The sequence below is a fragment of the Mirounga angustirostris genome, unplaced genomic scaffold, assembly GCF_029215605.1.
Source record: "Mirounga angustirostris isolate CCGP_5_RB_7025 unplaced genomic scaffold, mMirAng1.0.hap1 SCAF_14, whole genome shotgun sequence".
Classification (NCBI taxonomy): Eukaryota; Metazoa; Chordata; class Mammalia; order Carnivora; family Phocidae; genus Mirounga; species Mirounga angustirostris.
In genome coordinates this window covers 67,410,037-67,437,941 of record NW_026991722.1, presented here as the reverse complement: position 1 = coordinate 67,437,941, position 27,905 = coordinate 67,410,037, and the positions used below count along the sequence as shown (strand labels likewise).

Below are 27,905 nucleotides of genomic sequence, written 5' to 3'. Positions count from 1 at the left end.
TGAGCACCCAGGCACACACAGCAGGTGCTCAATAAGTGCTTGGAGGAAAGGTCAGGGGACAGAACCGAAGGTCACGTGGATGGCTCAAATGATGTTGGTGGGAACGGCACAGGGTCAGCTCATCCCAAACCCCTGCCTGGGGGCATCCTGGGCGACCCCTACCACCCGGCCTCCTCCCCAGCCCTGCCCCGTGTGCCCACATGACGGGCACACGGTGAATGTCTGAGGATCTCAGACGCGGCCCCGAAGGCGTGTATCAGGACACCGTCTGACCCGCCGGCCCGGCCGGCAGGACAGGTGACCGGCTCACCTTTATCTTCTGCTGATGGTGGTAGATCTGCCAGGCGATCTGCACGTGCACGGCACACCACTTCCCAGGTTTCTGTGACAGGGCGGGCCACACACTCAGCCACACAGTGGGGCCTCTTCCTTCTGCGCCCTCAGCACCCCCCGATTCCTGTTGTCGGGCACCCCTGGGGCCATCCGGGAGGCACCCAGAGTCCTCCTCAGCCACGACCCTCCCTCCCAAGGGCACAGGCACACACGCGCACAGACATGTGCCTGCACACTCACCCTGACCGTGGTCCGGTATGGGTCGGACACCTGTCACGACGGAGAAGGAGGTGTTAGGTCCAGGCTCTGGGGGGGGCCATGCCCTGCCACCATCGCCACAAGGGGACTGGGCTGGCTGGGGTGACCCCAGGGAGGGGAGGATGGGCAGTGCGGCCACCTACCCCGGGGCCTTTCTGGAGGAGAGTGTGAACAGCACTGGCCCGGCCTGTTACCTCGATTGGGTTTGAAGTCTGGAGGGAGAGAACAGGATGGGACAGAGCTGCAGAGCCCGCGCCCCTGCACACCGCCACCCGGGGGGGCCTGGCTTCCCACATCCTCAGTCCAAAGGTTTCTGCCAAGGTGGGAAGGGGCTCTCGACAAGGACATGCCTGGCTTAGGGGGCTGAGGCAGCCCTGCTCTGGGGAAGGTGAGAGGAGCAAGCCCAGTCCTCTCCCGGGCCTCCTGCGGCGTGGATGGCCCCGTGCTGGCCACCCCACACAGACCTCCCCTCTGCCCTGAGACTCCCCACGCCAACCTCGAGCACTCCCAGCTGAGGAATGACGCGTGAAGCCTGACTCCCGTTGTTCCCTGGTGACCCCCCTGCCGCTGCCTAGGCGGGGGTCCTGTGAGGCCCCGCAGGGAGTACGTGAGCCCCAGCCCCCTCCTGCCGTGCGGCTGCACAACCACATCCCACCTGGCACGGCTGGCTCACACCAACACCAGGACTGCAACACACAACTGCATGGCGGGGGCTCCCATGTGCCCTGAACCCCGTCCACCCCAGGAGCAGCTGGTACCTTGGGCTGAAAAGCACCCTGTAGGGACCCAAAGGGGCCTGGGTGTGGGAGCAGGGTGGGCAGTCCGGGGATGGCAGAAGAGAAGGACGGGAAAAACTGCAAGAGAAAGAGGGGGAGCGTTCCAGGGCCCCGGCTGGGAGCATGGACATCCTGGGTGGGGACGCTGGGCCTGGCCCCCTGCTCTACATGGAAGGGAACCTGACAAGGCTCTGGGCAGGCGCAGCCCCACCCTTTACCCGCGACCTCTAGCCCACCGGCCAGCCCGGTGACCACAGAGGGACACTCACGTTGGAATGTCGGAAGTAGGGGCTGTCCAGCTTGGGTGCGTACTTATCAAACTGGAAGGAAAGAAGCGGAGAGTGAGGTCTCCCGAGCCTGCCCACACCCTCCACTGGGCCCAGCACCCACGCCCCCGTTGGGCCAGGTGGAGGCCCAGACGCTGTCCTGCTTCCGGCGGCTGTTGGTCTGCAGCCAGCCGTCCCCTGGGCTCCCTGAGGACACTGGCCCAATGCCCTGAACTGGCCCGTTGGGGCCCAGCTCTCAGACTGGGAGGGGCCCCTCCCTGTTCTAACGGTCCCACTGCGGGAGGTGCAGAGTGGCCCATCTGCACCATCCGACTGTACTGGCTGAGGCCCAGGAGGAGATACTGCAGCCATGATGGGGGGCATAGAGCCCAGGGCTGGTGGTCAAGCAGGGACATGTACCTAGGAGCCCAGCGACCTGGCCCTTCACAGACTAAAGCCTGGTGGCAATGGACTCTGCCCCACACAGCAGCTGGCTCCAGAGACGAGGGCCCAGGACCCAGGGCCCACCGGAGGGAGTCCTGGTCCCCCCGCCCTCTCAGCCCTCAGTCTCCAGACCTGCTGACCTGCTGCTGACTGAGACGCTGAAAACCCCATGTGAGTACGACTGGCCCCAAGGCCGTGCCCCCCGAGTGTGGACGTGGGGCACCCGCCCAAGCCCACAACAGGGAACCTCACGACAGGACCCAGAGAAGGACCAGAGGGAGGCGCCAGGTGGCCAGACGGGGCGGCCTGGCCGCGTGCGTGCGGAGAGCGTCTGCGTGTGCCTGCTGTGTGTCCCGCCGCCCGGGCCGCCCCCCGCCCACCCGCACGGGGGGCCTACGCACCGGCGGGGGTGCGGCGGGCGGCAGGAGCGGCGTCGGGGGCAGCCCCGCGGGGAAGGGGGCAAATGTGTGTTGGTGCTGGTGTGTGTGCTGGTGTGTGTGTTGGTGCTGGTGGAACTCCGCCCGCAGCAGAGCCCCCGGGCCCAGGGGGGCGCCGGGCCGCTCAGCGCTCTGGACCAGAAAACGCGCGTTCAGCTCTTGCCTGAGCAGCTCGTGATCTACAAGAGAAAAAGAGAGAGAGACGGAGAGGCACGTCGGCCGCGGGCTCCGGGCGGGGCGAGGCGGATAGTCACCTGGCACTGGTTTCGGCAGGCCAAGCCGTGGTGGCCGCTCGCTAGGTGCGGGCCCCAGGGTGGAGGTAAGAGAGGTGCCTGTGACCAAGTACCAATCAGAATCCCCGAATGAGGCTGGCAATACATGATTGGCTGGCTGAATGAGATCAACAGGCTGGCATCTAAAGGCAAGAGAGAACACCGTGAGCCCCCGGTGCCCCCCAAGCTGGCCACAGGGGAGCCCTGCCCACCCCCCCACCCCCCCCCCCCAGCCCAGCGTCCTGGTCCCATCCCAGGGCACCAAGCTGCCCGGACCTGTGGTGGGCTGCTCAGGATTTTACAAAGAACGTGGAGACGAGACCCCTGGGAGAAATCTTCAATGACCTGATATTTGGCCTTGAAGGGACACCTGCCAGAACCAAGCAGGAGGGAGAGGCCAGGCTGCTGCGGTTCACCTGGAGACCCCCTACTCCAGGACTCAGCTCTGCATGCCCCGTCGTCCCAGACCCACTAAGGATGAGGGACTGCAAGGGTCACAGCAGGCCCTGGAAACCTTTGTTGGCCCAGCAGCGGAGCCGCTCCAGGCGCCCCTCCCCTTGACTAGGCCTGGCAAGGGCTCAGGATGCAGCAGCGGATGCATCTGCTTCCATGTGCACATACGGGGCACCCCTGCGCCTGCGTGCGCGTGCACAACCCAGGCCGACAGCGGGCAGTGGGACCCCCTTGGGAAAGGCGGCCTGCGGGGGCCAGGGCCCCGCCGTCAGCCCCTGGGGCCCGGGAGCAGGTGCGGGAGGCTCTACCCCGGGAGCCCGCACCCCTTCCCCGGGGAGCCCGCGTCCCTCCCACCTGCCCAGAGGTGAGGATCAGAGTGCGGGGGGCGGCGACCCCGGCCCCAGCCAGCACCTACCGGCAGGGTGTCCTGGGATGACCAGGCTGTTGGCCGGCAGCGCCGGGGGCGGGGGCAGTGTCGGGGGGGCGGCGAACATGGCCGCCGCGTGGTGCTGGTGCTGGGCCTGCGAGCGGAGCGCCAAGTGTGAGGTAGACAGGTGGGGGCCCGGCCCGAGAGGCGACAGGGACGCGTGCTTCGCGAGCCCGAGGCTGGCGCTGCTCCCGGCGCCGCTGCTCCTGCTGCGGGGGGCGGGGGCTCAGTGCCTGGGGGCGGGGCGTCCGCGCGGCCCCGCCCCCGCCCCGCGCAGGCCCCTCCCCTCCCCACCTGAGGCTGTGCAGGCCGTTGTGCGCAGCCTGGCCTTGGCCCGCGAAGGCGCCCAGGGGCAGAGGCACGTGCGTCGGGAGCGGGGCGCGGGGCTGTGGGGGCGCGGGCGGCGGCTGCGGGGTGAGGCGGGGCAGGGCGGGGGCTTCCTTCTTGACCGGCGGGCTGGCCGGGGCGCCTGGCGCGGGATCGGCGGGGGGCGCGGGGCTGCGCACCGTGGGCAGGAAGGGCGGCTCGGCGCTCAACTCGCGGCTGCGCTCCAGGCCCGAGACTTTGGGCGGCGCCCCGGCCTTGGCCTCGGCCTCCTCGCCCAGCGTGGGGCCTGCGGAGAGAGGGCCGGAGTGAGCTGGGCCTGACTCAGGGACAGTGGCAGCGAGGTCATAGCCAGGGCTGGGCCCCCACCCCCCACTCCACAGGGGCCAGGGCTGGGGCCCCTGCTGGGGCTGGGGAAGAGGGTTGCCGGCCCAGAGAGCCCGCAGTTTCCGGAAGGGGGGCAAAGTGCAGCGCACGCTTGGCCCAAGCAGGGCATTGGTCCGAACCTGATGCCCGCATGGACAGGCCCTTCCTGCCACTGTGCAACACGCGCGCTAGAGGCCTGCGTTCTTTTCGAAACCACCCAGGTGACCCATGGCCTGAGCCCTCTTTGGGCCCATGACCTGGGAGGCCTCCGGAGGACTGGCCTCGCTGGGACCTGGTGGGAATAAGTCCCCGCAACTGCCGCCGTCCAGGTCATCTCCCACCCTCGCCACACCCACTGTCCAGGCAGATCCAGCCGAGACTGCTCCCCTTGGAGCTGTGTGTGTGCTCATGACCTTGACCTCCTCCTACTCATTCCAAACCCGCCTTTCCAAGCAGTGTCTCAGGTCACGTGCCCAGAGGTCAGGCGGATCAGGAATCCCCAAGGCAGGCTAGGCAGAGGGCGCGTGTCCAGCCACAGGAGGCTTTGTCTGGAGCGGACCGCGGCCCAGTTTCCTAGGAGTGGGAATCCAGGTTCCTGATTGCGGTCACCCCATTTGGGCTGTGGGCAGATTTCATGTCCTCCTGGGGCCCATGTGGGCACTTGCCACGCTGAGTGGGGCAGAGAGCCTGCAGCTGCAAGGCCGTGGGACCCGGGCCGGCAGCGAGACCCAGAGGACTCTTCTGAACCTCTGGGACGTCTCCTCCCCTGGCAGAAACTGGTGGCAGCAGGAAATGGCTCCTTCTGCCTCCTCTTGGGTGACACCTCCTGCTTTAACCAGCAGCCCGCATGTTTGCTCAGGGCCAGAACTGGGGAGGAGGCCACCACCGCCACGAGAACGGGGACTGAGGCCTGATGGCTCATGGCACCATCTCTACCCACCCGCTCACAGCTGCCAAGGGCTGCCGGCCTGGCACTCTGACCTCTCTCTCCTCCATGTTTGTGCCACCTCTTGCAAAGTAAGCACAGCCATGAGGATGGAAAGAGGCAGGTGTGGGCTGGGCAGAGCTGTGTGCGGCCAGTGCCCTGGCCCTCCTGCAGCCTCTCCCCTCACTGGGGAGGCATGAGCACTACGGGTGGTCACCCCTGCTATGAGCCTCCCTGGGCACTGCAGAACCCTGACTGGTTGCCCGAGCTCTGCCTACACACGTGCATGAGTGGACCTGGCAGTGGGCTGAACTGTGCCAAAAAGCCCTGTCCAAACTGTGGTCCTTAGCACCTGTGAATGTGACCTAATTTGGAAAAAGGGTCTTTGCAGATGTCATCAAGCTAAGAATATTGAGATGACACCAGTCTGGAACAAGGTGGGCCCTAGACCCAGTGATGGGCGTCCTTCGAAGACAAAAGGAAGAGGCCATGGGAGGTGGGAATGACACCCAGGAGGAAGAGGAGGGAAGGAACCTCCCTTAGAGTTTTTGGAGTGTGGCCTTGCCAACACCTTCATTTCAGACTTCTGGTCTCCGGACCGTTGAGAGGGTAAGTGTCCATCCATTTTGTGATTATTTGTTGAAAAGGACACAGTTCTGTGTTACACTCTGTGTGAAATTCTCTCCCAAGACCAGTCTGGCATCCCCTACCCTGACTCTGGCATGTGTAGGCTTTGCAGAAATGCTTTGATCTGAGGACGAGGCTTCTCCACCTGAAGCACGGGGAGACCATGCCCTGCTCCCAGGCCAGTAGGACTGGTCACTGTGGGCCCCCACCTGTCTGTGCTGCAAGGCTGTTGCGTCCAGTCCCATCTGGACAGAGCCTTCCAAGCAGGCCCCTTCTCTGTGCTGGGTCCAGTGACCCTGGCAGACTGGGTGACAATGGCCTCTCCTGGCCTTGGATGCTAGGGAACTCACTCTCTAGAGCAGTGCAGGCCAGGAGAGCTTCCTGGCACCATGTGCCTGTGCTACCATGTGGGGGCCACCGGCCAAGGGGTGGGGCTGCTGGGCAGGGATCTAGTCCCTTCATGGCAATGTTAGCCATGTATGCAGTGGTGGCCCTGGCAGCCAGGGGTGCCTCAGCAGGTGCCAAACCACGAGCTGCCAGTTGTCCCCAGAGCACCTGACCCCATGAGCCTCGGGAGGGTCTAGGAACATGCCTTGCTAACAGTTCTGGGGAAGGGGCAGGAACCCCACTTTGGGAACCACTGCTCCAGTGCTGGCCCTGCTCCTGACTTCTGCTTTCCTTGTAGCTTTTGCTGGGGGGGTGGGCTGTAAATCACAGCACGTAACTCCTGCCTCAGGCTCTGCATCCAGAACCCGACCCATGATACAGCCTAACCTGGAGCCCACTCTCTTGCCCCAAAAGGCCCACTGTCCCTTCCCATGATGACTTCTGGGATGTGTCCTGTCCCTTCCTAGAGGTGAGGAGGTGAGGCCAAGGAACATGCTTACCTTTATCGGCTGCTGGGGCAAAGAGCTTCTCGGAGCCCACAGATGCCTGGAAGACAGAGAGGAGGGTCAGAAACAGAGGGGATGAAGGGCCTGGGGGTGAACTTGGCTCTTACCCTGCCCCCAGGACACAGGTCTGGGCAGGTTTTGTGCATGTGAGGTCTGCCCGGCCTGGCAGAACGTGTCCTCCTGTGTCCACAGCTGCCACCCAGGAGGGTGACCATGCCCAGGCCTGGTGCAAGCACGTGGGCACACAGGTCACTCAACCCAAGATCCGGGACTCGAGGATGCTCAGCAGAGATGTGGGGGTTCAGTGTGGCCCTGCCAGTGGGGGGCTGGCACTTGGGAACTCAGGTACATCTTGGCAGGGCCAGCCCCAGGAACCCGAGGACTCCGCTGGGCCTGGTGCCGGAGGATGGAGTAGAGCTTGGAACTGAACAGGCTGCAGGATAGCACCCACCACACTTTGCTCTAAGTCACAGGTCTGGGGAACCACGGCTGTGACAAAGCACTGAGTGTCCAGAGCAGAGCATCCTACTCCAAGTGGTTTCTGATGGACCTCACCTCTCAGCCTCTCTCCTGGGGGGACGCCCACATGCATGCAAGATGGCGCGATGTTAGGGTGAGGACGTGGCCCTGCGTGGAGGACTCTGCCACAGCTCACAGGAAGGAGCTCCATAAGACTGCCCTTCTTGCTAGTTGATTTTTTTAAAGATTTTATTTTTAAGTAATCTCTACAGCCAACGTAGGGCTCGAACTCACAACCCCGAGATCAAGAGTCGTATGCTCCACCAACCGAGCCAACCAGGCACCCCACTAGTTGACTTTTTTAAAAACAGCTTCACTGAGCTATAATTCACATGCCATACAATTCACCTGTCAAAGGTGTACAGTTCAGTGGTTTTAGTGTCTTTGCAGCTGTGAGCAACTGTCACCTCAGTCAGGCTTAGGACATTTTCATCACCCCAAAATGAAACTGTGAGTTCTTCAGCCATCGCCCCAGCCCTCACATCCCCTGGCCCCAGGACCACTGCCTCTCATGTGTGCAGAGGCCCTATGCTGGACTTCCTGGTGGAAAGCGGTCAGTGGTTGCTGCTGGGCGGGCGGGGGCGGGGGTTGGGGAACGACCGGGCACCAAAGAGCATGGGGGCTCAGCCTGTGAGGACGGCCACTATCAAAGCCAGACAGCAGCAGGTGCTGGCTAGGATGCGGAGAAGCTGGGACTCTCAAGCACTGTTGGCAGGAAGTAAAAGGTGCAGCTGCTGTGGACAACGGTCCAGAAGGTCCTCACAAGGTTGAACGTGGAAATACGTGATATAGTAATCCCACTCCTGGATACATACTCCCCAAAACTGAGAGCAGAGTCCCCAACAAATATTTGTATGCTAATAGGCACAGAAGTATTATTTACAGTAGCCAAGAAGTGGGAGTGGCCAAGTGTCCATCAGCAAGTGTATGGAGGAACTAAATGGTCCATACGTGCAATGGATACCGCTCAGCCTTAAAAAGAAATCCTGACACCTGCTACTATCTGGATGGACCTTGAGGACACGGTGCTGAGAGAAAGAGGCCAGAACCAGAAGGACAAACATTGGAGGATCCCACTTATCTGAGGACTCAGATTCATACAGAGTAGAAGTGGCACCAGGGGCTGGGACGGGGGAGCCAGGGTTTAGTAGGGACAGTGCCCGTTTTCCAGGTGGAGTCCGGGGGTGGACGGAGGTGGATAGAGGCGGCGGCGGCTGCAAAACAGTGTGAATTTGCTTAATGCTTGTTCACTGTGTGCTTAGAAATGGTTAAGATGGTAAGTTTTGTTATGTGTATCTTACCATGATAAATACAAAATTAAGAGAAAATACGAGGGAGCTTTCTGGGGTGATGAAAGCGTTCTCTATCTGACGGTGGCGGCGGAAATGTAGTCGTATGCATCTGACCTCTTCTCTCCCAAGTTTGTTTCTGGTACATTCTACATGGTGAGTAGTGGCTGTCAGAGTCCCTGGATTATCACCTCACCCCTAGGAGTCCCCATGGGGTGTCCACCTGAGCTGGGGGTCTGCAGGGGCTGGGGGGACAGACAGCGCCTGTCCCCGTCTGCCCCTCAGGGCCAGGCCCCTGGTCTGTTTGTCTGCAAAGTGACCAGGAGGACAGCTCACGCGAGTTTGCTCTATGGCAGTCATGGCCCCAGATCTGCCAGGAGCGATGACCACTGCACCCCCACGCTGTACCCCTGCCTGATGGCACAGGGGTCACCTACCCTCCCAGGGCCCGTCCAGAGACCCCAGGACCACACGGCAGCGCCCGAGTGACAGCTCTGTTGTTCTCATTACCTGGGCTTGTTAACATGCCCACAGATGAATTCTCCACAAAGCCAAGAGTCTCTTTTAAATCCAAATCAGAACAGGTCACCCCCCAACTCAAGCACTCCAGTGTCTTCCCAGTGCCCCCAACTGCAATCTGTCCCTGATCCTGCCAGGCTGTGTGAGGCCCACCTCCCCCACAGCCCCCAGCACCAGGGCACGGGTCTGAAAGTCTTTTCTTGCTTGGCTGCCTCAGCTGCCCTGGATGTGCGTGGGCACTGCCACCGATGAGAGGAGCTGTTGTGTGCCAGCCGTCTCCTCTGATGAGGCGGCCCCTTAAGGTCTTCATCATCTGCTGTGCTGACAGGCCCTCTGGGCCAAAGGGACGGTGCTAACTGCGCAAGCAGCCTCGAGGGTCCCCAGCTCAGCGCCACGGCCAGGGGCTCCTTATCTCTCGGCAGAGCACATGAACGAGCTCAAGGCCCCACCACCCCAGCTGCCATTACCATCCAGGAGTCTGGGCTGGGAAAGGGAAGCTGGGGGGGCCCCCAAGCGCCAACCCCATTCGAGGCCCCTGTTCTGACACAGCCATTCCTGTCGGAACAAGGCGGTATCAGAAAGGAACGCGGAGAGGCGGCACTGAGAAAATTCGTGTGTTCTGTGGGGCACGACTCCTCTTGGTCCCAGCCTGGGGGGAAGGGGGAGCAAGTTCACCTAAGGCCATGCTGGTTCAGTTCAAGGCCTGGGGCTTGAGTAGGGGCCAGGAGGTGGCGCCCCAGACACTTGGAAATTCTAGGGGAACAGTGGAGGGGCTGGGGGGGGGGGTGTCTTCCCCACCACTCCCCACCCTGGATGCCAGCCTGGCAAAGGCAGGAGGGAAGGCACTCTCCCAGGTCCATCCAGTCCCCACCACCCCCAATGCCACGGAGGGCCCAAGTTAAAGTTTGCTTGGGGAAGTTGAAGGACCTGAGTCCCTGCAGGGGTTCTGGGAAGGGACCCGGGCAGGTTCCTGGACCACAGTGAGAGGCCTGGACATCTGGCCAGGCGCAGCCATGCCCACCTGGGAAGGCTCTGAACAGACGGGCAGGCACCCTCAGACCGCTGCGGGGCCGCGCCCGCGTGCCAGCCCCCTTCCGCGGGCACGAAAAGAGACGCTCCTGCTGGAGCTCGCGCAGCACAGTCCCTCTGCTCCTTCCATTCCACGGGGAGGGGTCTGGAGCTGGCCAGCAGACCCAAGGGGGGTGGGCAGCCCCAGGGCAGCCACCAGACCTGTGCAAATAACTTCCCGAAGACCATCTACTGGGATGTGACCCAGGCAGCCACATCGTCTCTACACCTGGCGCTGAGCCAGCGTGGGGGCGGAAGAAAGGGGTCACTCCGGGCGAAAATACAGGTGGGAGGTGCCCGGGCTGCAGGTTCACGGTCTCGGTGGAGGGGGCACGCCCGGTAGGGAGAGTGTCACGGCCGGCACTAACTCCCCTAGGGTGCACAATCCCGGCGGCGGGCGGAGGTCACAGCGCGCTTTGTCTTCGAGGACCCGACCCGCGGGGCAGCCTCCGCTCAGACACGCGGCACAGCCTCCGCCGGCCGCGCCCCGCCCCAGACAAAGAACTCCAACTCCGGGCAGGTGAGCGCGGAGGGCGCCGGGAACCGGGGTGGCCGAGCCCCCGCCGGGGCGCAGACAAAAGCGCGCGTCCCCCACGACGCCCGGCCCCGCCTCCGCCAAGGGCCCCCCCAGTGCCCTGGCCAAGGCCCGGGACCCTCTGCAGGGATGCACCCCCGCCCGCCGGCCGCCACGTGGGCCGCGGGGGCGCAGCCGGGGAGACACGGGGTCTCCGCGCGCCTGGCTCCCGGGAGAGACGGGGTGGGCAGAGCGCCGGGGGCCTCTCCTGAGCCCCGCTCCTCTGGAGGGGGCGGTTGCTCTCGTCCCCGGCCCCCGAAGTCCCGAATCCCTCCCCGGAGCCACCAGCGCGCACTCACCGCGCGGGCGCCCCGGGTGTGACGGGCTCTGCAGGCAATTGCCGCTAGTCCTCGGGCCGGGGCCGGAGCCGGAGCCGGGCGGCATGGACGCGGGCGGCGGAGCGCGGGCCCCCGCCACCCTGGCCCGTCGAGGCGGCCCCTCTCCCCGCGCGCCCTGCCTAGCCGGAGCCCGGGCCGGGGACGCGCACGCGGGCCGCGCCGACTCGGCGCGCTCTGGGCGGTTTTCGGGGCGCGCTGGGCCCCCGGCGCCGTCGGGCGCGGCGAGGGCCGGAGAAAGCGGCGGCGGCGGCGGCGGCGGGCGCACTGCTGGCGGGCGCGCAGGCGGCGGCGAGAACGCGGGCGGGCGGGGCGGGGGCGGGGCGCGGGTAGGCCCGACTAATCCAGCCCCGAGGCGCGGATCTGCCCGCGCGGGGCCGCAGGCCGGTCGGAACCTGGATGTTCCCTCTCCGCCACGAGGTCAGCGCTCGCAGCGCCCGCTGTGCTGAGCTCTTTATGGGCCCGACCCCCTCCGACTCGCAACAACTTATGCACGGCTCCTACGCTCAGTTTACAGAGGGGGAAACTGAGTCACCGAGCGGCGAGGAAAGATGACAGAGCTCGCACGTCCGTACGATGTAAGCCCCGCCCTCCCTGGGGCTCGGTGTCACCATCTGCGAAACGCGAACGCAGAGTGGGGAACGGTCCAGTTACTGGAAGCGCAAACGGGTACTGCGGGGCACGCACCGCTCGGCGGGCGAAAGCCCACTGCAGATCCGGGCGAACCACCGCCCCTTGCAAACGCCTGCATGTGCGGACACCGAGCCAGGCGCACCGGCACCCTCCATTCCAGAGCGCACAGGCGGGGTACAGCTTCCTATCATGAAACGCGCTGTGCGGCAATCCACGCAGAACACACGCTCGGGGGGCACCAGGAGGCCAGCTCTGGTGGGGCGTCCAGGGACCCCTGGCTTAGAAGCCCAGGTCAGAACCTGCAAACACCTGCCCCAGGCTGCGAGAATCAGTGGCCGGGTCCACACTGGGGAGCGCGCTGCGTAGCCGTTCCCAGAGACCCGTGGTTGCGAGCTCCAGGATCCCGTGCGCGGGCTAAATACACACGAATGGACACATTTGCATAGGACCCAGCTCATCTCCAAGGGTCCAGAAGAAACGGCTAGCAGCGCCACTCGCGGTGGGGACCTGAAGTCCTTTTGTTCTGCTTGAATTATGTACCAAATACACGTATTCCCTTCTGCTGCCACATTAACGCCGTGCCCCCAGGTCCTGCTGCTGCCTGCCATAAAAACAGCAAACACTAGCTGCGTGTCACATGTCACGCTATATGCCCTGTAACTGTGAAATCGCTGGGCCCTCATGCCTGCATCCTCTGAGGACACCCCGTCACCCCCACTGTACTGACGAGAAAACCAACGGAGGTAGAGACCGATGTGACCCGTCCGGGGTCATGCAGCTGGTCTGTGGCAGAGCCGGGACGTGAACCCCAGCAGGACTGTGGCTTCTGTGGGCTTAGCCAAGACATGCTGGGAAAATCGGGGGCTGGGGAGGAGTCTCTGCCTCACAGGGGGGTGTCTGTGGGCCTCCTCAGCCGCCACACCGCACCCCACAGGGTTATGAGCTCCTGCACACAGCCCTGGCTCCAAGGCCTCTGGCAGCCAAGGGGAAAGACGTTCATGCAGTGGGGTGTCCCAGCAGCCTAAGAGCTCTGAACGATGTCGTGCCCTTGTCCCAGGAGTCTGAGTAGTTACCCTACACGGCAGAGTGGAATTAAGGGTGCTAACCAGCTGACCTTACTATGGGCAGATGATGGGGGGCAGTGTAATCACAGTCCTTACCAGTGGAAGGACATGGGAAGATGCCACTCTGCTGGCTGTGGACACAGGAAGGGCCAGGAGCTAGGAATGTGGGCGTCTTTGGGAGCTGGAGGAGGCAGGGAAGGGGGACAAGCCTGGCCCCACCCTGACTTAAGCCCATGGAAACCAGAACACCAGAATTGTGAGATAACCAGTCTGTGTTGTCTGCAGCCGCCAGTTTGCGGAAGTTGGCCACAGCAGCCACAGAACCCCCACGTCTGTATCCAGGACTCCGATGAGGGGATGGAGTGCAGAAAGACCAGCCCTTGGGGCATGACAGGCTGCCCCCCCCATGTCGGCGCACAAATGCCCAGCAGCAGGCCTGGGTCCCGCTTACAGCCTCGTGCAAGCCACTGGCAAACACACCGGGAGTCAGGCCAGACATGTACAAATGGGGTGGGAGTACAGCAGTTGGACGGGCAAGGTGATCATGTGCTGCTCTGAGCGGCAGTCAGGGAGGCCCTTCCAACCAGGGCCTCTGCGCAGACCAGGCTGAGGGGATCTCTGGGGAAGAGCCCTTCTTGGACGGCTAGCAGCCAGTGCAAAGGTCCTGAGGAAGGAGCAACCTGGCAGGAACTCAAGGGCGCTTGGGTGTTTGTGTTGAGCAAGAGGATGTGGCTCCAGGTTTAGGCAGGAGAGAAACTCTTTTAAGACCCTCTCTGTAGGATCCACCATAAGGTTGGGGTGGGGGGTGGGGAGCAATGGGCCTAGCTGGGAGCTGTTGGGATAAGCCAGGCGGCATAGTGGGGGGCCTCTCATGTGATGGAGATGGGGCTGTTCCAGTAGAGTGGCAGGTGGCCGTGGTTACAGGAGCTGGGAGCTCTGCAGGGGGAGGTCGGCCAGGGGCCAGCATGGGGCCCTGCTGTCCCTCTTGTCCACCATGGGCTTGATACTGAGGCCTAGAGGGGCCTGCAGGGGAAGGAGCAGGGGGAGGGGACGACAGTGGACAGGGGCCCTGGTGGAGTCGCAGCTCTGTCATTTCTTTGTGACCCTGGGCAGGTCCCACCCTCCCGGGGGCAGACATACACCAAGTCGGGTACTCCTCACTAACTGAGCTCTGAATCCTCAGGGCCCCCCAGGGGTGCATTCTACTGTCGTGCCTCTTACAGAGGAGAGACCCAGGCTGGTGGCCAGGCTGCACCCACTCTCCCCCAGCTGGCTAGAGACCCTACCCCTGGCAGAGCCAGTGGGGGTGGGGATAGCAGGTGGGGGCCGAGAGGTTCTGCTGGGCCAGTCTAAGCACCGGCAGGAGGCACCTGCAGACGTGCCGTCCAAGGGGGAGCAGCCCCAGCCCAGCCACGTCACCGAGTGCCCCCACCCACTGCAGCCCCAGACCCCAAGGGAAGCCTGTCTTCATGTCAAGCATGGTCCCCAAGGCCACCCTGAGGCACTGACAGTCCTCGAGACAGCACCTCTGAGCTGGGCACTGCGTCCCCCTCCAGCTGGGGGATCCCAGGGCAGGCCTGTCTGTGTTTAGAAAGGCAGGTAGCTGTGACATGGAAGATCTGAGAAGGTGCAAAATCCGGAAGGGAACAGAGGGGCAGACAAAGAGGAGGAGGAAGGCAGCGGTCGGGGAGCACAGGGGCTTCCCAGGGAAACACACACTCAACGGAGAATGTTGTACCTCTGTCTGTCATCCCAGGCAGCACCAGGGGAGGTGCCTGCCCCCTCCCCCAGGCTGCCTCTCTGGGGGTAAGTAGAGGCAGAGTCTGCAGGTGAGGAAGGCCTGCGGGCGTGACAGGAACACCTGCTGAGACCAAGGTCAGGGCCCTGTGGGAGTGTGGCTGTGGCTGGGGCTCTCAGGGAGGGGGCCGGGGTGCTGGGCCTGAGTGCCCTCCCATCCCTCACCGCCCAGCATGGACCCCGCTCCTGGCCTTGGTTCTCCTGGCCGTGGTGGGAGTGTGGCCTCGCACGGAAGGTCCCCACGGGGGTGGCCTGGCGGGCTCAGCGGAGGCCAGGGTGTGGGGGCAGGGTTCAGGGAGGGCCCTCGCTAACCGGCACCCAGTGTTGGGAGGGAAGCGAAGCCAGAAAGACCCACAGACCCCACTAATGGGCTGACAGAGTGGAATCAGACCCCGCTCAAACGGCCAGTGCTGCCTCCTCACCGACCGGGAAATGCTAATTCAGTGCGAAGCGGTCTAGACGCTGCCAAAGACGTGGATTTCACAGAATTAAGAAAACCCTGTGGCAAGACTTGGAGGGAGGGCCCGGCAGCACCGGGAGAGCAGTTCCAGGATGCTGAGCTGGGCTAGAGGGCTCTGAAGGCTGCCGGTCCCAGGGGAGGAGGCCCCAGGCCATCTGCCGTCCTCAATGCCGTGACCGTGGCAGCCATGTGGCTCGTGGCAGCCACATGGAGGTGGACACGAGCAGGATGGCGCAGCCTGACGCACTGGCTGAGTGGTGGCCCCAGAAGACATGTCCTCCCGGAACCTCAGAATGTGACCATATGTGGGATTAGGGTCTCTGCAGGGGTGACGAACATAAGGATCTCAGGTTGCCTGATTTCGGCTCATGTCATGATCTCTGCGCCCAGCTCTGCGCTGGGTGTGGAGCCTGTCTGGGATTCTCTCTCCCCCTCCCTCTCGCAAAAGAGAGACAGAGAGAGGGAGAGGGAGAGAGACAAGGATCTTGAAATCATCCTAGATCAGAGTGGCCCTAAACCCAAGGACTCTGTCCCTCTAGGAGGAGTCAGAGAGAAGCCACATGACAATGGCAGAGACGGGGGATGCAGCCACAAGCCAGGGACACCTGGACGAGGCGGACGAGGCAGGAAGGACCCTCCCCTCGAGGCCCCAGAACCATGGCGGAATACGTTCCTGTTGTGTAAATGGTCTGACCTGCGCTGGAGTCCAGTGAGGCAGGGCAGGCCCCCTGCCAGCCCGTCCCGGGGGTGAGGTATCCTCAGCTGGAGTCCGAAGCAGAAGCCATGAGCCCCCTGGGCTTTCTGAGGACAGGGCTGAGGGGTGCCCGTGAACGTGCAGGTGTGTGCACACAGAGCATCTATCCGTGTAACGGCACTGTGTGGTGTGAACGCACGCGTGTGCGGGCGGGAAGGCATGTCTCGCTAAGGCTCCCGCGGTGGCCCAGTACTCTTATGGAGGTGGCGGGCAGGCCTGGCTCTCAGCCCTTCCCCTCTGGGGATGGGGAAGGGGTGGGATGGGGCTGAGTGGGACAGTCACCCCAGGTCCTGCGGGGGGGACCCCCAAGGGGCGGAAGCCTGTGGTGGGGCCAGGGTGGCTGTGGGGGCTCGGACCACCTGAGGCTGTGGCACTGAGCTGGTGGAGCAGGGAGGGAGGTGGGCACCTGGGAGTCGGGGGGGGTGTCTCGACCCCCACGGACCCATGCCCCACCCATCCCTCTTGTCTTCAGGCCCTCACTGCATCCGAGAGCATCTGGCCTGCTTATGTGTGTGCTCAGCATACACCTGGCCCTGAAAGACCCTGGGGTTCCCACCGTGCCCCCACCTGCCCTGGAGGTAAGGACCACCCACCCACAAGCCTTCACCAGGCTGGAAGCCCCCAGCCCAGCGAGGCCTATGAGGTCTGCCAGGCAGGGGGGGTCTGAGGGGCTGTGACCCCTCCAGCCACAGGGGGAGCAGCCCAACAGACAGACGGCCTCTCTGTAAGCCCCCCACCCCAGTCAGGCATGGGGGCCGCGCAGCTAGCTCTGGAAGGGACAGAGGCCCCCCATCTGGGGTGTCACTGAGCTGGAAAGGGGCAGTCAGTCCTGCCCTGCATGCAGGCCATGACCCCAGCACCTCTGCTTCCTGCTGAACACAGCACCCCCCCCGCCCCCCGACTTCCTCTCCCTGTGGAGCGTCTACATGTGCCCCGGCCGGCTCCAGCTGGAGCTGTGCGCACTCACGGAGGCAAGGCCATGCGAACACGCTCTCGAGGGGGAGGGGGAGGCTGGCCCAGATCAGTGGGGCCCCGCGGCGCCCTGCGGCGGCAGGATCCCAGCACGAGGGAAACCCATCGTCCCCTCCTGCCTGCTGTCCCCAGGCTCCGTTTCACTCCGGCTCCTGTGAGGTGACTGTTGGTCACTTGCAGCCCAAAGCATCCTGGTCTCTCTCACCTCCCTCACCCTGACCTGCTTCCTCTGGGCCCCTGGTCCTAGAAAGCACTGTCCACCATGTGCCATGGCCTGAGACCCAGACATTAGCCCCCTGCCACAGCAGGAGAACAGTGGTCCCCACGACATCCATGTCCGAATCCTCAGAACCTGAGAATATGTCCATCACCCTAAGGGGCCCAGGGATTTACAGTTATGGTGAAGGAGCTGGTGAGGAGGTGGTGAGCCTGGAGGGCCCCAGTGGACCCAATGTGACCATAAGTGTCCCTACAAGAGGGAGGAGGAGAGTCGGGGTCAGAGCCCAGGAAGCTGGAAAGGTAAGCAACTGTGTTCTCCCTGGAGCCTCCCGAAGGAACCAGCGAGGCTGACACCTTGATTTGGGCCCCATGACACCCATTTCAGACTTGTGACCTCCAGAACTATAAAACTTGAACTGTTTTAAGCCACCGAGTTTGTGACAATTTATCACAGTAGGTGCTAATCCCACCCCCCACCCCTGCACCCCGTCTGCTGGGATGCCACAACCTGGGGAGCCGTGCTCGGAACAGGATGCAGGACAGCTGCCACTCTGGAGGGTTATCGGGGGCCAAGTGAGCTGATGGTCCTCACTGGGACCCACCTGCCACACCCAGCGCCTATCTGGACCCTCGGCATGCAATGGTCCGAGGCCCTGCCTTGGACAGACCCATGGGAAGACACTCTCTGGGCTCAGCATCCCTAGGCCAAAGCTCATGGCTCAGAGGGTGGTTGGCTTCATTGCCCCCACATGCCCACGAGGCTTTCCCTGCACCTGGCCTGTACCTCTCTAAGGAGCTCCCTGCACCATCGTCCCCACAGCAACTGACCTGCAGAGGCAGGACATCGGGTGAGGGGACAGGAGAGCCTCCCACAGACTTCTGAGCAGGTGTTCCCAGGAGTGGGTCCAGGAGAGACACGTGGGGGAAGCCCACTGAGCAGGGAGCTCCTGCAGGGATGGGGTGCAGGGCACGTCCTCAGAAGGCCCCAGCCTCCTAGGACACACACTGGGCGCTGCCCTGGCATCAGCCCTCCTTGACCCCGGATCCTACATGGTCCAGCAACTGAAGGGTTACTGGCTGGAGGGCAGGGAGCTCCAGCCCTGGGCTGCCGTGTGCTCTGCTGTGCCCTCTCCTCGCAGGTCCCAGGGATCTAGGAGGTGGACCTCTCATTTCAGAGAGAAAACAGGTGCGGGGAGGACCCCAGTCAGGCATTGGGGAGCCTGGGCCTGAGTGTGTATCCACTGTAGGGACAGGACACAGACGGGGCAAGGCTGGCCGGGGGAGGAGCGACTGCCCACTCACCTCATTTCAGGCAGCCCCAAACCTGCTTCCTAGGGTCCAGATGCTCACTCCAGTGGCTGGCATTCTCGCCTCCACCCCAGACCACAGGCCCCCCCAGGACCCCCATTTAGCAGAGAGAAAAGTGAAGTCCAGAGGGTATGGGCCGGCCGTGGAAGTGTGCTGGTGCCCTCGGGGGACCCCGGCCCCTCCCGGCTGGCCAGCTGCCTGCCGGCCCCGTTCCTGGTCCTGCTGCTCGGGAGCCGGCAGAGGCCCAGCGCTGGGGGTTCATCCTCGCAGGGGGTCTGACAGACGGGCCGGCCAGACCCACATCCCTTGAGAGAGCGCAGTGGCCACAGGCAGCAAGCAGGAGGACTAGCCCAGCAGCCACCTGGTTGGGCCACTGGGGCAGATGGCGGCCAGTCCAGGCCCAGGAGGCTGCCTAACGAGCCCCACACAATCTTTCACCCCATATTTTCCCAATAAAAAAGCAGTTAGACACCAACCACAGCCTTGTGGAGGGGCCATCTGGCTGCCTGGCTCCTGAGCCTTCTGGCAGCACGGCTGCCTTCCCCACCAGCAGCCGGCGCCCAGAGCAGGGCTGGGGGGTGGGCGGGCCAGGCTGGGGGGCCTGCAGAGCCAGCATGGGGCACCCACGGGTGGAGCCTGCTCTTTCAGGAGGGGCTGCGACAGAGGTCTTCCTGTCTGTCTGTCTGTCTACACACCAGCCTCCGGGCCGGCTGCAAGGTAGACAGAGGCTCTGCTGGTCTCCGGGTGCCCATGTCTTGGACGTGGACCATTCCCGGTGTGTCATAGCCCAAGGCCAGTGGGCGAGGGGTGGGTGGGCTGCAGGGGCATCTGACCTCAGACCCTAGCAGGTCTGGGAGGAGCACACTGGCTGGAAGAGAGGGGGCCTGGGTCTTCCTGCTGCCCTGTCCGGGGGGAGGCCTCCCTGGGGACGGCCTGCCTCCCACGATTTCCCCAGCGCCCAGACCCAGGGCCCTGAGCTGCCCAACCTGCACGTCCAGCTGCCTCACCACAGGTCCAGAGCAGCCCTGCTGTCTCCAGCCCACTGTGCAGCCAGGAGTGGGGCAAGGGGAGCTCCTTCCACCTCTGTGTAGCACACGGGTGCCCCAGGGCTGAGTGATGGTCTGGGAGGCACCCTATGGCCGGGCCCCAGGGGAGGGCGTGCTGCAGGGGGACGGGCCCCAGGTGAGGGCATGCTGTGGGGGGATGGTGGCCGGGCCCCAGGGGAGGGCATGCTGTGGGGGGACAGGCCCCAGGGGAGGGCATGCTGCGGGGGGGGGGGGGGACGGGCCCCAGGGGAGGGGGTGCTGCAGGGGGACGGGCCCCAGGGGAGGGGGTGCTGCAGGGGGACGGGCCCCAGGTGAGGGCATGCTGCATGGGGATGGTGGCTGGGCCCCAGGGGAGGGCATGCTGTGGGGGGACAGGCCCCAGGGGAGGGCATGCTGCGGGGGGATAGTGGCCGGGCCCCAGGGGAGGACATGCTGCGGGGAGACGGGCCCCAGGGGAGGGCATGCTGCAGGGGAATGTGGCTGGGCCCCAGAGGAGGGCATGCTGTGGGGGGACAGGCCCCAGGGGAGGGCATGCTGTGGGGGGATGGGCCCCAGGGGAGGGCATGCTGCGGGGGGACGGTGGCCGGGTCCCAGGGGAGGGCATGCTGTGGGGGGACGGTGGCTGGGCCCCAGGGGAGGGCATGCTGCAGGGGGATGCCTCTTTCTCCCATTCCCATGTTCTTCTAGCTCTATAAAATCAGGGCTTTTGCCATCCTGCAAACACTGTGGAGACACGTGGCCTTCCTCCCCTGAGCAGCTCCTTCTGGAAGGGGCAAAAGACCTCACCTGGCTGTATCCCTGGAGAAAGGTGGTGGGGAGCTGCAGAGGGCAGAGGCTCCTGGGAGGGGGCTGGCCCCACGGCAGGTCAGTTGGACTGGGGTGGGGGAGGACAGGAAGGCTGGCGGCTCTGGATGAGCGGGCACTGCACCCCTCGGAGCTGCACCTGCTTCCTGATGGGCTGGGAGGAAGCCCTGGAACCCAGCCTGGCTAGAGGGAGGCAGAAGGAACTCAGGTCTCTCTTGCTGTCCAACCTCACACGGTGTGTAATTAGTGTCCCCATGCAGCCCGGAGGGACAGGGACCTCTTGGGACAGCGGTTCCCCACTGCACTTGGAACAAACCTGAGCTTCCTGCTACGGTTTACATAATGTGGCCTCTCTGACCTCATGCTCTCTCCCTCTGCTCTGGCCCCCATGGGACATTTCGCACCAACGTTCTCCCTGGCTCGCCGCACAGGTGATCACTCACTCTGCATGAGCAGTGGTGTGGGGAGGTGAGATGCAGATGGGGTGGCTGGTGCTACAGCTGCCTTCATGGGCCAAGGGGGTGGGGGGGCAGCCACATACCAAGGACGGCCAAGCAGACAGGAGCCTGATGACCACGCACAGGCCGTGCCAGCCTGGAGGGCCCACAGCTGGGCTTCTCGGTGAGAAATACAAACCCTCTATTAAGCCACTGCTAACTCCAGTTTCCACTACAGCAGTCAAACGCAGGTTCTAACCAGCGTGGGGCCGTGTGGCCGAGAGCTGGCGTCCGTCCTTGGACGGCAGGACTGAGGGCTGGGAGTTGGCTGTGCGGGCAGTATGGGTCTCTGCATCTGGCGGGGGCAGACTTGTGAGCAGATGAGCGGAGAGGCTGTGTGTGCCCAGATGAGAGGTACGGAGGGCCGGGGGGAGGGTGGGGGGCGGGGGGGCAGCCCAGGCGGCCACACAGAGCCTGGTGCGGCACCATGACCCAGCCAGTGCTGACCAGGCACGACCCATCGGTGGTGGTTGGCAAATTATCCGGCAGGGAGCCCTTGCCCCAGGCAGCCTCTCCGGGAAGCCCTGACACCTCCCCACAATCACGCAGCTTTGGGGCTCAGCCCGAGTGCCCACCTGGCCAGCCCATGCTGACCCATGGTCAATTGCATGGGGTCTCAGCCTGGCCTCTGGCCTCCATCCCTAGCCGCCCAGAGATACACCCCAGTGTCACAGAAGACCCAGGCACTCGTGGGAGGGCAAACCTGGGTGACCAGGGAGGAGGCCTGTGCCCCTTCCTGGCTCTCTCCAGCACAGGGGCTTTCTGGAGCACCCTCCGGCTCTATCCACCCACAAACGGGAGCTGCCTGTGGCTTACTCACTCCGTATTAACTGACTCAGAGCCCACTGTGGCTCGGAAGACATGTCTCCATCTCCCGTGGAACAGGTGGGGACACTGGGGCGTGGAGGCGGTTCTGCTTTCTCCTCTGGCCCTGGCCTCACTAAAGCTGTGGATGGGGGTGGTCTGGCCTCCCACCTGCCCTGAGATGGAGCTGGGCTACCCCATCACCCACGCAGACCGCTCACTGTGGCCATGGCTGGGGCCCAGCACACAGGTATGGGGAAGGCTGACTCTGGCCACTGCCTTCCTTCCCAGGACCCACAGCCACAAGCCCCAGTGGCAGCCTGAAGGGGGGTCTGGGCCAAGTGGCTGCACCTGGCACAGCAGAGGAGTGAGCCCCAACAGAGACCCTAGCCAGTCCCTCCGGGCAGGGGGCTCTGGGACTCAGACTCTGGCCCTCCTAAGAATCCAGGGCAGGGACTCTTCCCTTGCACACCCGGGGGCTCAGGCCTCACCCATCCACACCACTGTTCCCCCGCCACGGATGACCCCTGGCCCTTCCTATCCCCACCCCTCCCGAGGCTCTGAGGCTGGTCACCTGGACCCCCGGGCATCCTCCGCAGGCCTGTCTTTCCATGCTTGCTCACGTATGTCTGCCGAGAGGGGCCGTCTGGCTGTCCACACCTTGGACAGCACCTGCCCAACGCAGGCCAGGACACAGCAGGTGAGCGAGGAGCACGGTTGTGTGCGCACAGACCTCCCAATGGGACTTCGCTCCATTCCACAAAACTGACCTAGAAGCCAGTGTGCAGTGGACCCGCCTCCCGACAAGCATGGGGGAACATGCTGTCCCCTGGCCTGGACACTCGTCCTCCTCACCCACTCGGCACCTCCCCTCGGCGTGCTCATCGCCTGCAGCCTCACCACCAGCTACCACTCTTCCCAGCTACGCGGGTCACATACCCCAGAGGACTGTGGGGGCCAGCTGTGTGAGCTCGGGCAGGCTCCTCACCCTCTCTATGCCTTGGGGTCCTTGGATGCATCGGGGGGCTCACAGTTCCTGCCCCCCGGGGCCTCAGGACAAGCAGAGAGTGAGTGCCAGGCCTGGGCCCGGCTGTGTCACTCCTGCCACTTCTCAGGGTCTTCGCCCCCGCTGCAGTTTGCCTCCACGGAGCTCAGCACACAGTAGGTGCACAGTCAGTGCTGGGCTGTGAGCTCGGGGCGGCCTCTTCCCTGCTCCCCACAGGACACACAGTGGCCAGCAGATGACCAGGGCCAAGGGCCCCAGGGAGGCCTGTGCTGTGGTTTTTCCTGAGCTGAACCCTCCAAGTGCATAAATCCTGAGTTAACGGGAACTGCATTGCTCCTGAAAAGGAGGGTAATTAGGAGGAGCTAACACATTGCTGCTATTAGTGGAAGTCAGTTCTCTGGTGATGTTTACGGCCCCAGCCTGCAAAGTGGGGGGCTTACCCAGAGTAGGGCCCCCGCTCTGCCCACAGTGCCCCCCATCCCAGGGAGCCCTGGCAGAGACGGGGCCTGGACGTGTGGGGAAGCCACCTGTCCTGCACCCCCGTGGGTGGAGGTCTCGGGAGGAGGTGTGGGGGGCTTACCTTGTCGTCCCCTTCGCTCTCGCTGTCACACTGCAGGGGAGAGAGATAGAGGAGAGTCAGCGCCCCGTAGCACCCTGTGGCAGGGTTGTGGAGGGGGGCCTCGCGGGCGAGGGGGCCTGGGGGGCCTGGGAGGGATCTGGAGGTCAGAGCACCAGCGAGATGCTCGGTGAAGGGCTCTGTGAGGCGGGCCAGGCAGAGGTGAGGCAAAGAAGCATGCTCAGCCAGGCAGGTGCACCCACTGCAGGACAGACACCGGGGCCAGAGTGAGCCACTAAGCCTCCTCCTCACCCCGGCCTACACGAGGGGCAGCGTCACCCCATCCTGGGAGAGCTGCTACCCTGTGACCCCCTCAGGCCTCTCCCACATGCTGGACTCTCCAGGCGGCGGGTCCAGGTGACAGGTGAGGAGCTTGCACTCCTGGGCGGTGGGCATGGATGGGGGCCCGGGGTGGGATCAAGGGTGTCCTCTGGGCAGGGATATGGAAGCCCAGCCTCAGCAGCCCAGCTCTATTGAAGGGGCAGAGGGGGCTTGGATCCCTCGGACAGATGGGGGGGTCAGCCCAGGCCTGAGGCCACAGGCACTGCCTATGGGGAGGGTCGCCTCGCGTGCCCCTGCAGCCTGGGTGTAAGCCACTCGACGTGCTCGCTCAGCTGGTTAGAGAAAGGTTTGTAATCGTGCAAACAAATTTTTGTTTTCCATCTTCAGTAGGCAGAGCTTTAAAAATAAAGACTGTTCTTCTAGAAACCACGGCAATTTTCCCCTAAAAGAATATAAAGAAAAATAATCCCTTCCTAGGAACCACAATTACAACACGTCGTGTCAAATGAATCTACCGCTGAAAATAAATCTCCCGGGCCACATGTGAGGGTGACAGGCCCCCGTCAGCCGTGCACCTTGCTGTCTGTGTGGTGCCCTCCAGTTGGTCAGCGTGGGGGGGGTGCTCTGCCCTTGGCGCCCCAGGGGGAGGGCCGGGGTGCGCTTGATGGCAAAGTTCACAGGGTTGTACGGATGGGCCCCGTGCTTTACCAGCCACCCACTGCAGCTGGGAGTGACCCTGGGGGATGGGCATGTGGGGGGGGTTTCTTCTGAGGCTAACAAGCGTCCCACCCCCAAAGCCCCGCAGACCCCCTGCACAGCCTGGACAGAGACCTCCAGGGTTGTGTCCCTGCACAGATGGCAGAAGGGATGCATGGGCCCAGTGCCCCGGCTGCACAATGACAAGAAGCCAGGTCAGTCCTTCACGAGCAGCTCTGGGGGCCGGGGAGAGGGCAGAGTGGCTGAAATTCAGGAGGAGGAGCACCCCGAGGCGAGGAGGGGAGTGTGAGAGACGGGACTGGAGAGGTGAAGGGCTGGGACACACCGGAACACAGGGAGTGTCATCGTCCTGTCCTGCGGAGCTGGGACTGCACTCTGGCATGCCGGGGGCTCAGTGCTGGCAGAGAAGGGGTGGGGGCCAGGAGCCCTTCTGACTAGGCTGCTGGTGGAGCTGCCAGAGGCCCCCAGCTGGGCCTCTTCCTGCTCGATTAGCGGCACTGAGCCCTTGCCTTGGAAACCACAGTCCCATCAAACCGCCCGGAGGGTTGGGCCTTGTGTGTGCGCGCGGCAGGACCGCAGCCCGGGTGCCCTGAACCCCCCAGGCTGGGCTGTTTCACACCTCTCCCCACAGCTTTTGGTGTCACAGTGAGAACTTAATGACCCGACACTCAAGGAGGGTGAGGGTGCTTTCCAGCGAGCGTGCATGGATCCTATAATTAACCAAACAGCACACCCTTGTCAGCCAGCACAGGCCACGTCGTAAATGAATTCACGTTATTAAGTCCTACTGAATTAATGTTTAACTGCAATAGAGTCGGAACTGAAAGAGGCAATTAATCAGGGCAAGGAGGGAAAAAGCCACATCTGTCTTGCAGGAGCTGCCTGAGCGAGGTGACCTTCACGGGGTCGAGCTGGGCTGGGTGGCCCTGGTGGGTGTAACGCTGGTGTGTGTGTGGGGGGCGTCCAAGCAGGGAGCCCATGGAGCAGAGGGCAGGCTCTAGGCCCCAAGGGGATGTGCTAGCTATGGTGGGGAGGCCAAAACGTGGGCAACTGGAGCAGACGTCCACTGGGACCTGTGCTGCCACCCACATCAGGCAGCCCTGGGCAAGCCCCTTGACCTCTCCATGCCTCAGTTTATGCTTCTTTAAAACACAGACAACAGCCTGTCTATAGGATTATTGTGCAGCTTCAATGAGTGAATAATATATGCAAAGCACTAGGACAGTGCTGGGTATGTACTCGGCATGATATATAGCATGGTGATCACTTCATCACCATCACTGCTACCGTCATCATCCTCACCACCATCACCATCCTCACCACCGTCATCGTCATCTTCACCATCACCACCATCCTCACCATCCTCACCGCCATCACCATCATCGTCACCACCCTCATCATCACCGTCACCATCCTCACCGCCATCACCATCATCATCCTCACCATCATCATCACCCCCATCACCATCCTCACCACCATCCTCATCATCACCATCACCATGATCCTCATCACTACCATCACCATCATCACCATCACCACCATCATCATCCTCACCATTATGATCATCACCATCATCATCTTCACCATCCTCACCATCATCAACACCATCATCATCCTCACCACCATCCTCCTCATCACCACCATCATCATCCTCACCATCCTCACCGCCATCACCATCATCACCCCCATCACCATCATCACCATCACCACCATCATCATCCTTACCATTACGATCATCACCATCATCTTCACCATCCTCACCATCATCAACACCATCATCATCCTCACCACCATCCTCCTCATCATCACCACCATCATCCTCACCATCCTCACCGCCATCACCATCACCATCCTCACCACCATCATCATCACCATCACCATGATCCTCATCACTACCATCACCATCATCACCATCACCATCATCATCCTCACCATTACGATCATCACCATCATCATCTTCACCATCACTACCATCATCTCCATCATCATCCTCACCATCACCTCACCATCACCACCATCATCATCCTCACCACCATCACCATCATCATCCTTACCACCATCACTATCCTCACTACCATCCTCATCATCACCACCATCCTCCTCCTCATCATCACCATCCTCATCATCACCATCACCACCACCATCATCCTCCTCACCACCATCCTCATCATCCTCACCACCATCACCACCATCATCATCTTCACCATCATTACATCCCAGCCTCTTCCCTTAGATCACCTGAACAGCTCTTGGAGGCATCTAGACCCCCACAGGGTCTAGACACAGACACCGCTCACTGACAGTGCCCTGCTTCCCCAGGAGCACCTGCACAGGAGGTCTGGGGAACTTGGCCTCCATCCCTGGGCCTCTTCCAGAAACCTGGGCAGCAACTTGCTTGGGTGGGGGCTGCTTGTCACCCTCCAGAATTGGGAGACACAAATCAACAGTCACTGAGCAGCAACAGAAATGGACCTTTTTCTTCTCTCAGTGTGAACATTAATTACTGCTTCACAGTGGAGTTTAGTGGAGGCTGCCTGTCTCCCATTTCTCTAACAAAGGCATGAAAAATTCTTGGGCAGGGAGACCTTGACACTGAGTCCACTTCTCCCATCAGATGCTCTAGCACCTGGGCCTAGGCCTGGCCCGGAGGTGCCCACGGAGAGTGGGGAGGAGAGAGGCAGGGAGCAGGGACAGGGTCCCTCCTGCTCACTGTGGGGACCCTCTCATGCCATGGAGACAGAGAGGGCTTAGAGGCTGCCCTGGGCCCTGCCGTGGAGAAGGATACTGAAAGCCACCCCTAGCTCTGCTTCTGCCTCCCCCCAGCTTCCCACTCAGGTGACCGCTCGATCCAGGGGTCAGAGAGGGTTGAGGGGTGGCACATGGCCTGGTGCTCTGGCCCTGGGCCAGGTTTCTGCTCTTGCTGTGGCACACGGTCTGGGATGCTACCTACAGAGGTCCTGCCTACAGAGCTGCCCGGGGACCAAGGAGGACCTGACTTCTCACCAGCTTGAGACTCACTCTTGAAGGGCACTGCTGCCTGCAGAGGCCTGAGCAGCTGCAAGCCAAAAGAAATCAGCAGGGTCCATGTGTGGGTGGAAGGCCATGGAACATTCTATGCAGCCCACCTGAGCATGGGGCAGAAAGGTCTGAGCTGCTAGACAGTCAGTGCTGAGGCCACACTCTGGGCTACCTTGGGACCTAGGGAATTTCAGGAGGCACAAATCCTTGACGTGGGCTGTTTTCGTTGGGCCTGTTCTCATGACTCATGCCTGTGTGCAAGCCCAGCTGGCCTGTCACGTATGTGCATGTTCTGCGACATGTCAAGGTGTGCTCTCGGGCCTGTCTCACGTGAGCACCTGGGCACCCTGCCCAATGGGTGCTCTACCCCAGGGTGTCCTGCCAAGTGTCCCAATGGGCACATGGCACGTGTGCACCCAGGTGACCTAACACAGGGCCACTTGTCCTTATGCATGTGGCCGAGGAGCACTGGCCATGCTCACAGGACACGTCTGTGCTTCCCGTGGCCGCTTGTGGGTCCCATCAGCTCCAGCTTAGTAAACATTCTGCTCATTGGTGCTGCCTTGGAAGAACTTTGGGGAAGAGAGTGGCCGCCTTGCCTGCCTGCATGGGTATCCGTCTGCCTCCACAGAGAAGGGCACAAGGTGCTCACCTTCCATCCTGCTGCAAACGCCCCACTGGGATGTACACCTGCCCCATTAAGCAATTCAGCTAAAGAAGGAGCTGTGAACACACTGCAGGAGGCCCAGGCTGGGAGCCACCTCCCATCACCTACTGTCTCGGAGTCAGGGTAAAAAGGCCAT

General features: G+C 62.8%; 1 protein-coding gene across 22 annotated transcripts in view; it reads right to left on the bottom strand.

The window, feature by feature from the left end:
* FBRSL1 (fibrosin like 1) overlaps positions 1–27,905 on the bottom strand; it is an 84,275-nt gene that overhangs the window by 7,185 nt on the left and 49,185 nt on the right. For 4 of the 22 annotated variants that reach the window (XM_064578139.1, XM_064578135.1, XM_064578136.1 and 1 more), the window contains exons 5-16: positions 23,050–23,079; positions 20,145–20,345; positions 6,796–6,841; positions 3,961–4,279; positions 3,655–3,875; positions 2,861–2,929; positions 2,479–2,693; positions 1,637–1,687; positions 1,350–1,445; positions 735–803; positions 574–603; positions 311–382 (exon numbers count right to left, since the gene is read on the bottom strand). In XM_064578139.1, the coding sequence (XP_064434209.1) occupies positions 311–382; positions 574–603; positions 735–803; positions 1,350–1,445; positions 1,637–1,687; positions 2,479–2,693; positions 2,861–2,929; positions 3,655–3,875; positions 3,961–4,279; positions 6,796–6,841; positions 20,145–20,345; positions 23,050–23,079 (1,419 nt within the window). Of the gene's footprint in view, positions 1–310; positions 383–573; positions 604–734; positions 804–1,246; positions 1,446–1,636; positions 1,688–2,478; positions 2,694–2,768; positions 2,930–3,654; positions 3,876–3,960; positions 4,280–6,795; positions 6,842–20,144; positions 20,346–23,049; positions 23,080–27,905 lie in introns of all 22 variants that reach the window. The other 18 variants (XM_064578142.1, XM_064578137.1, XM_064578141.1 and 15 more) reach the window with 17 other exon arrangements.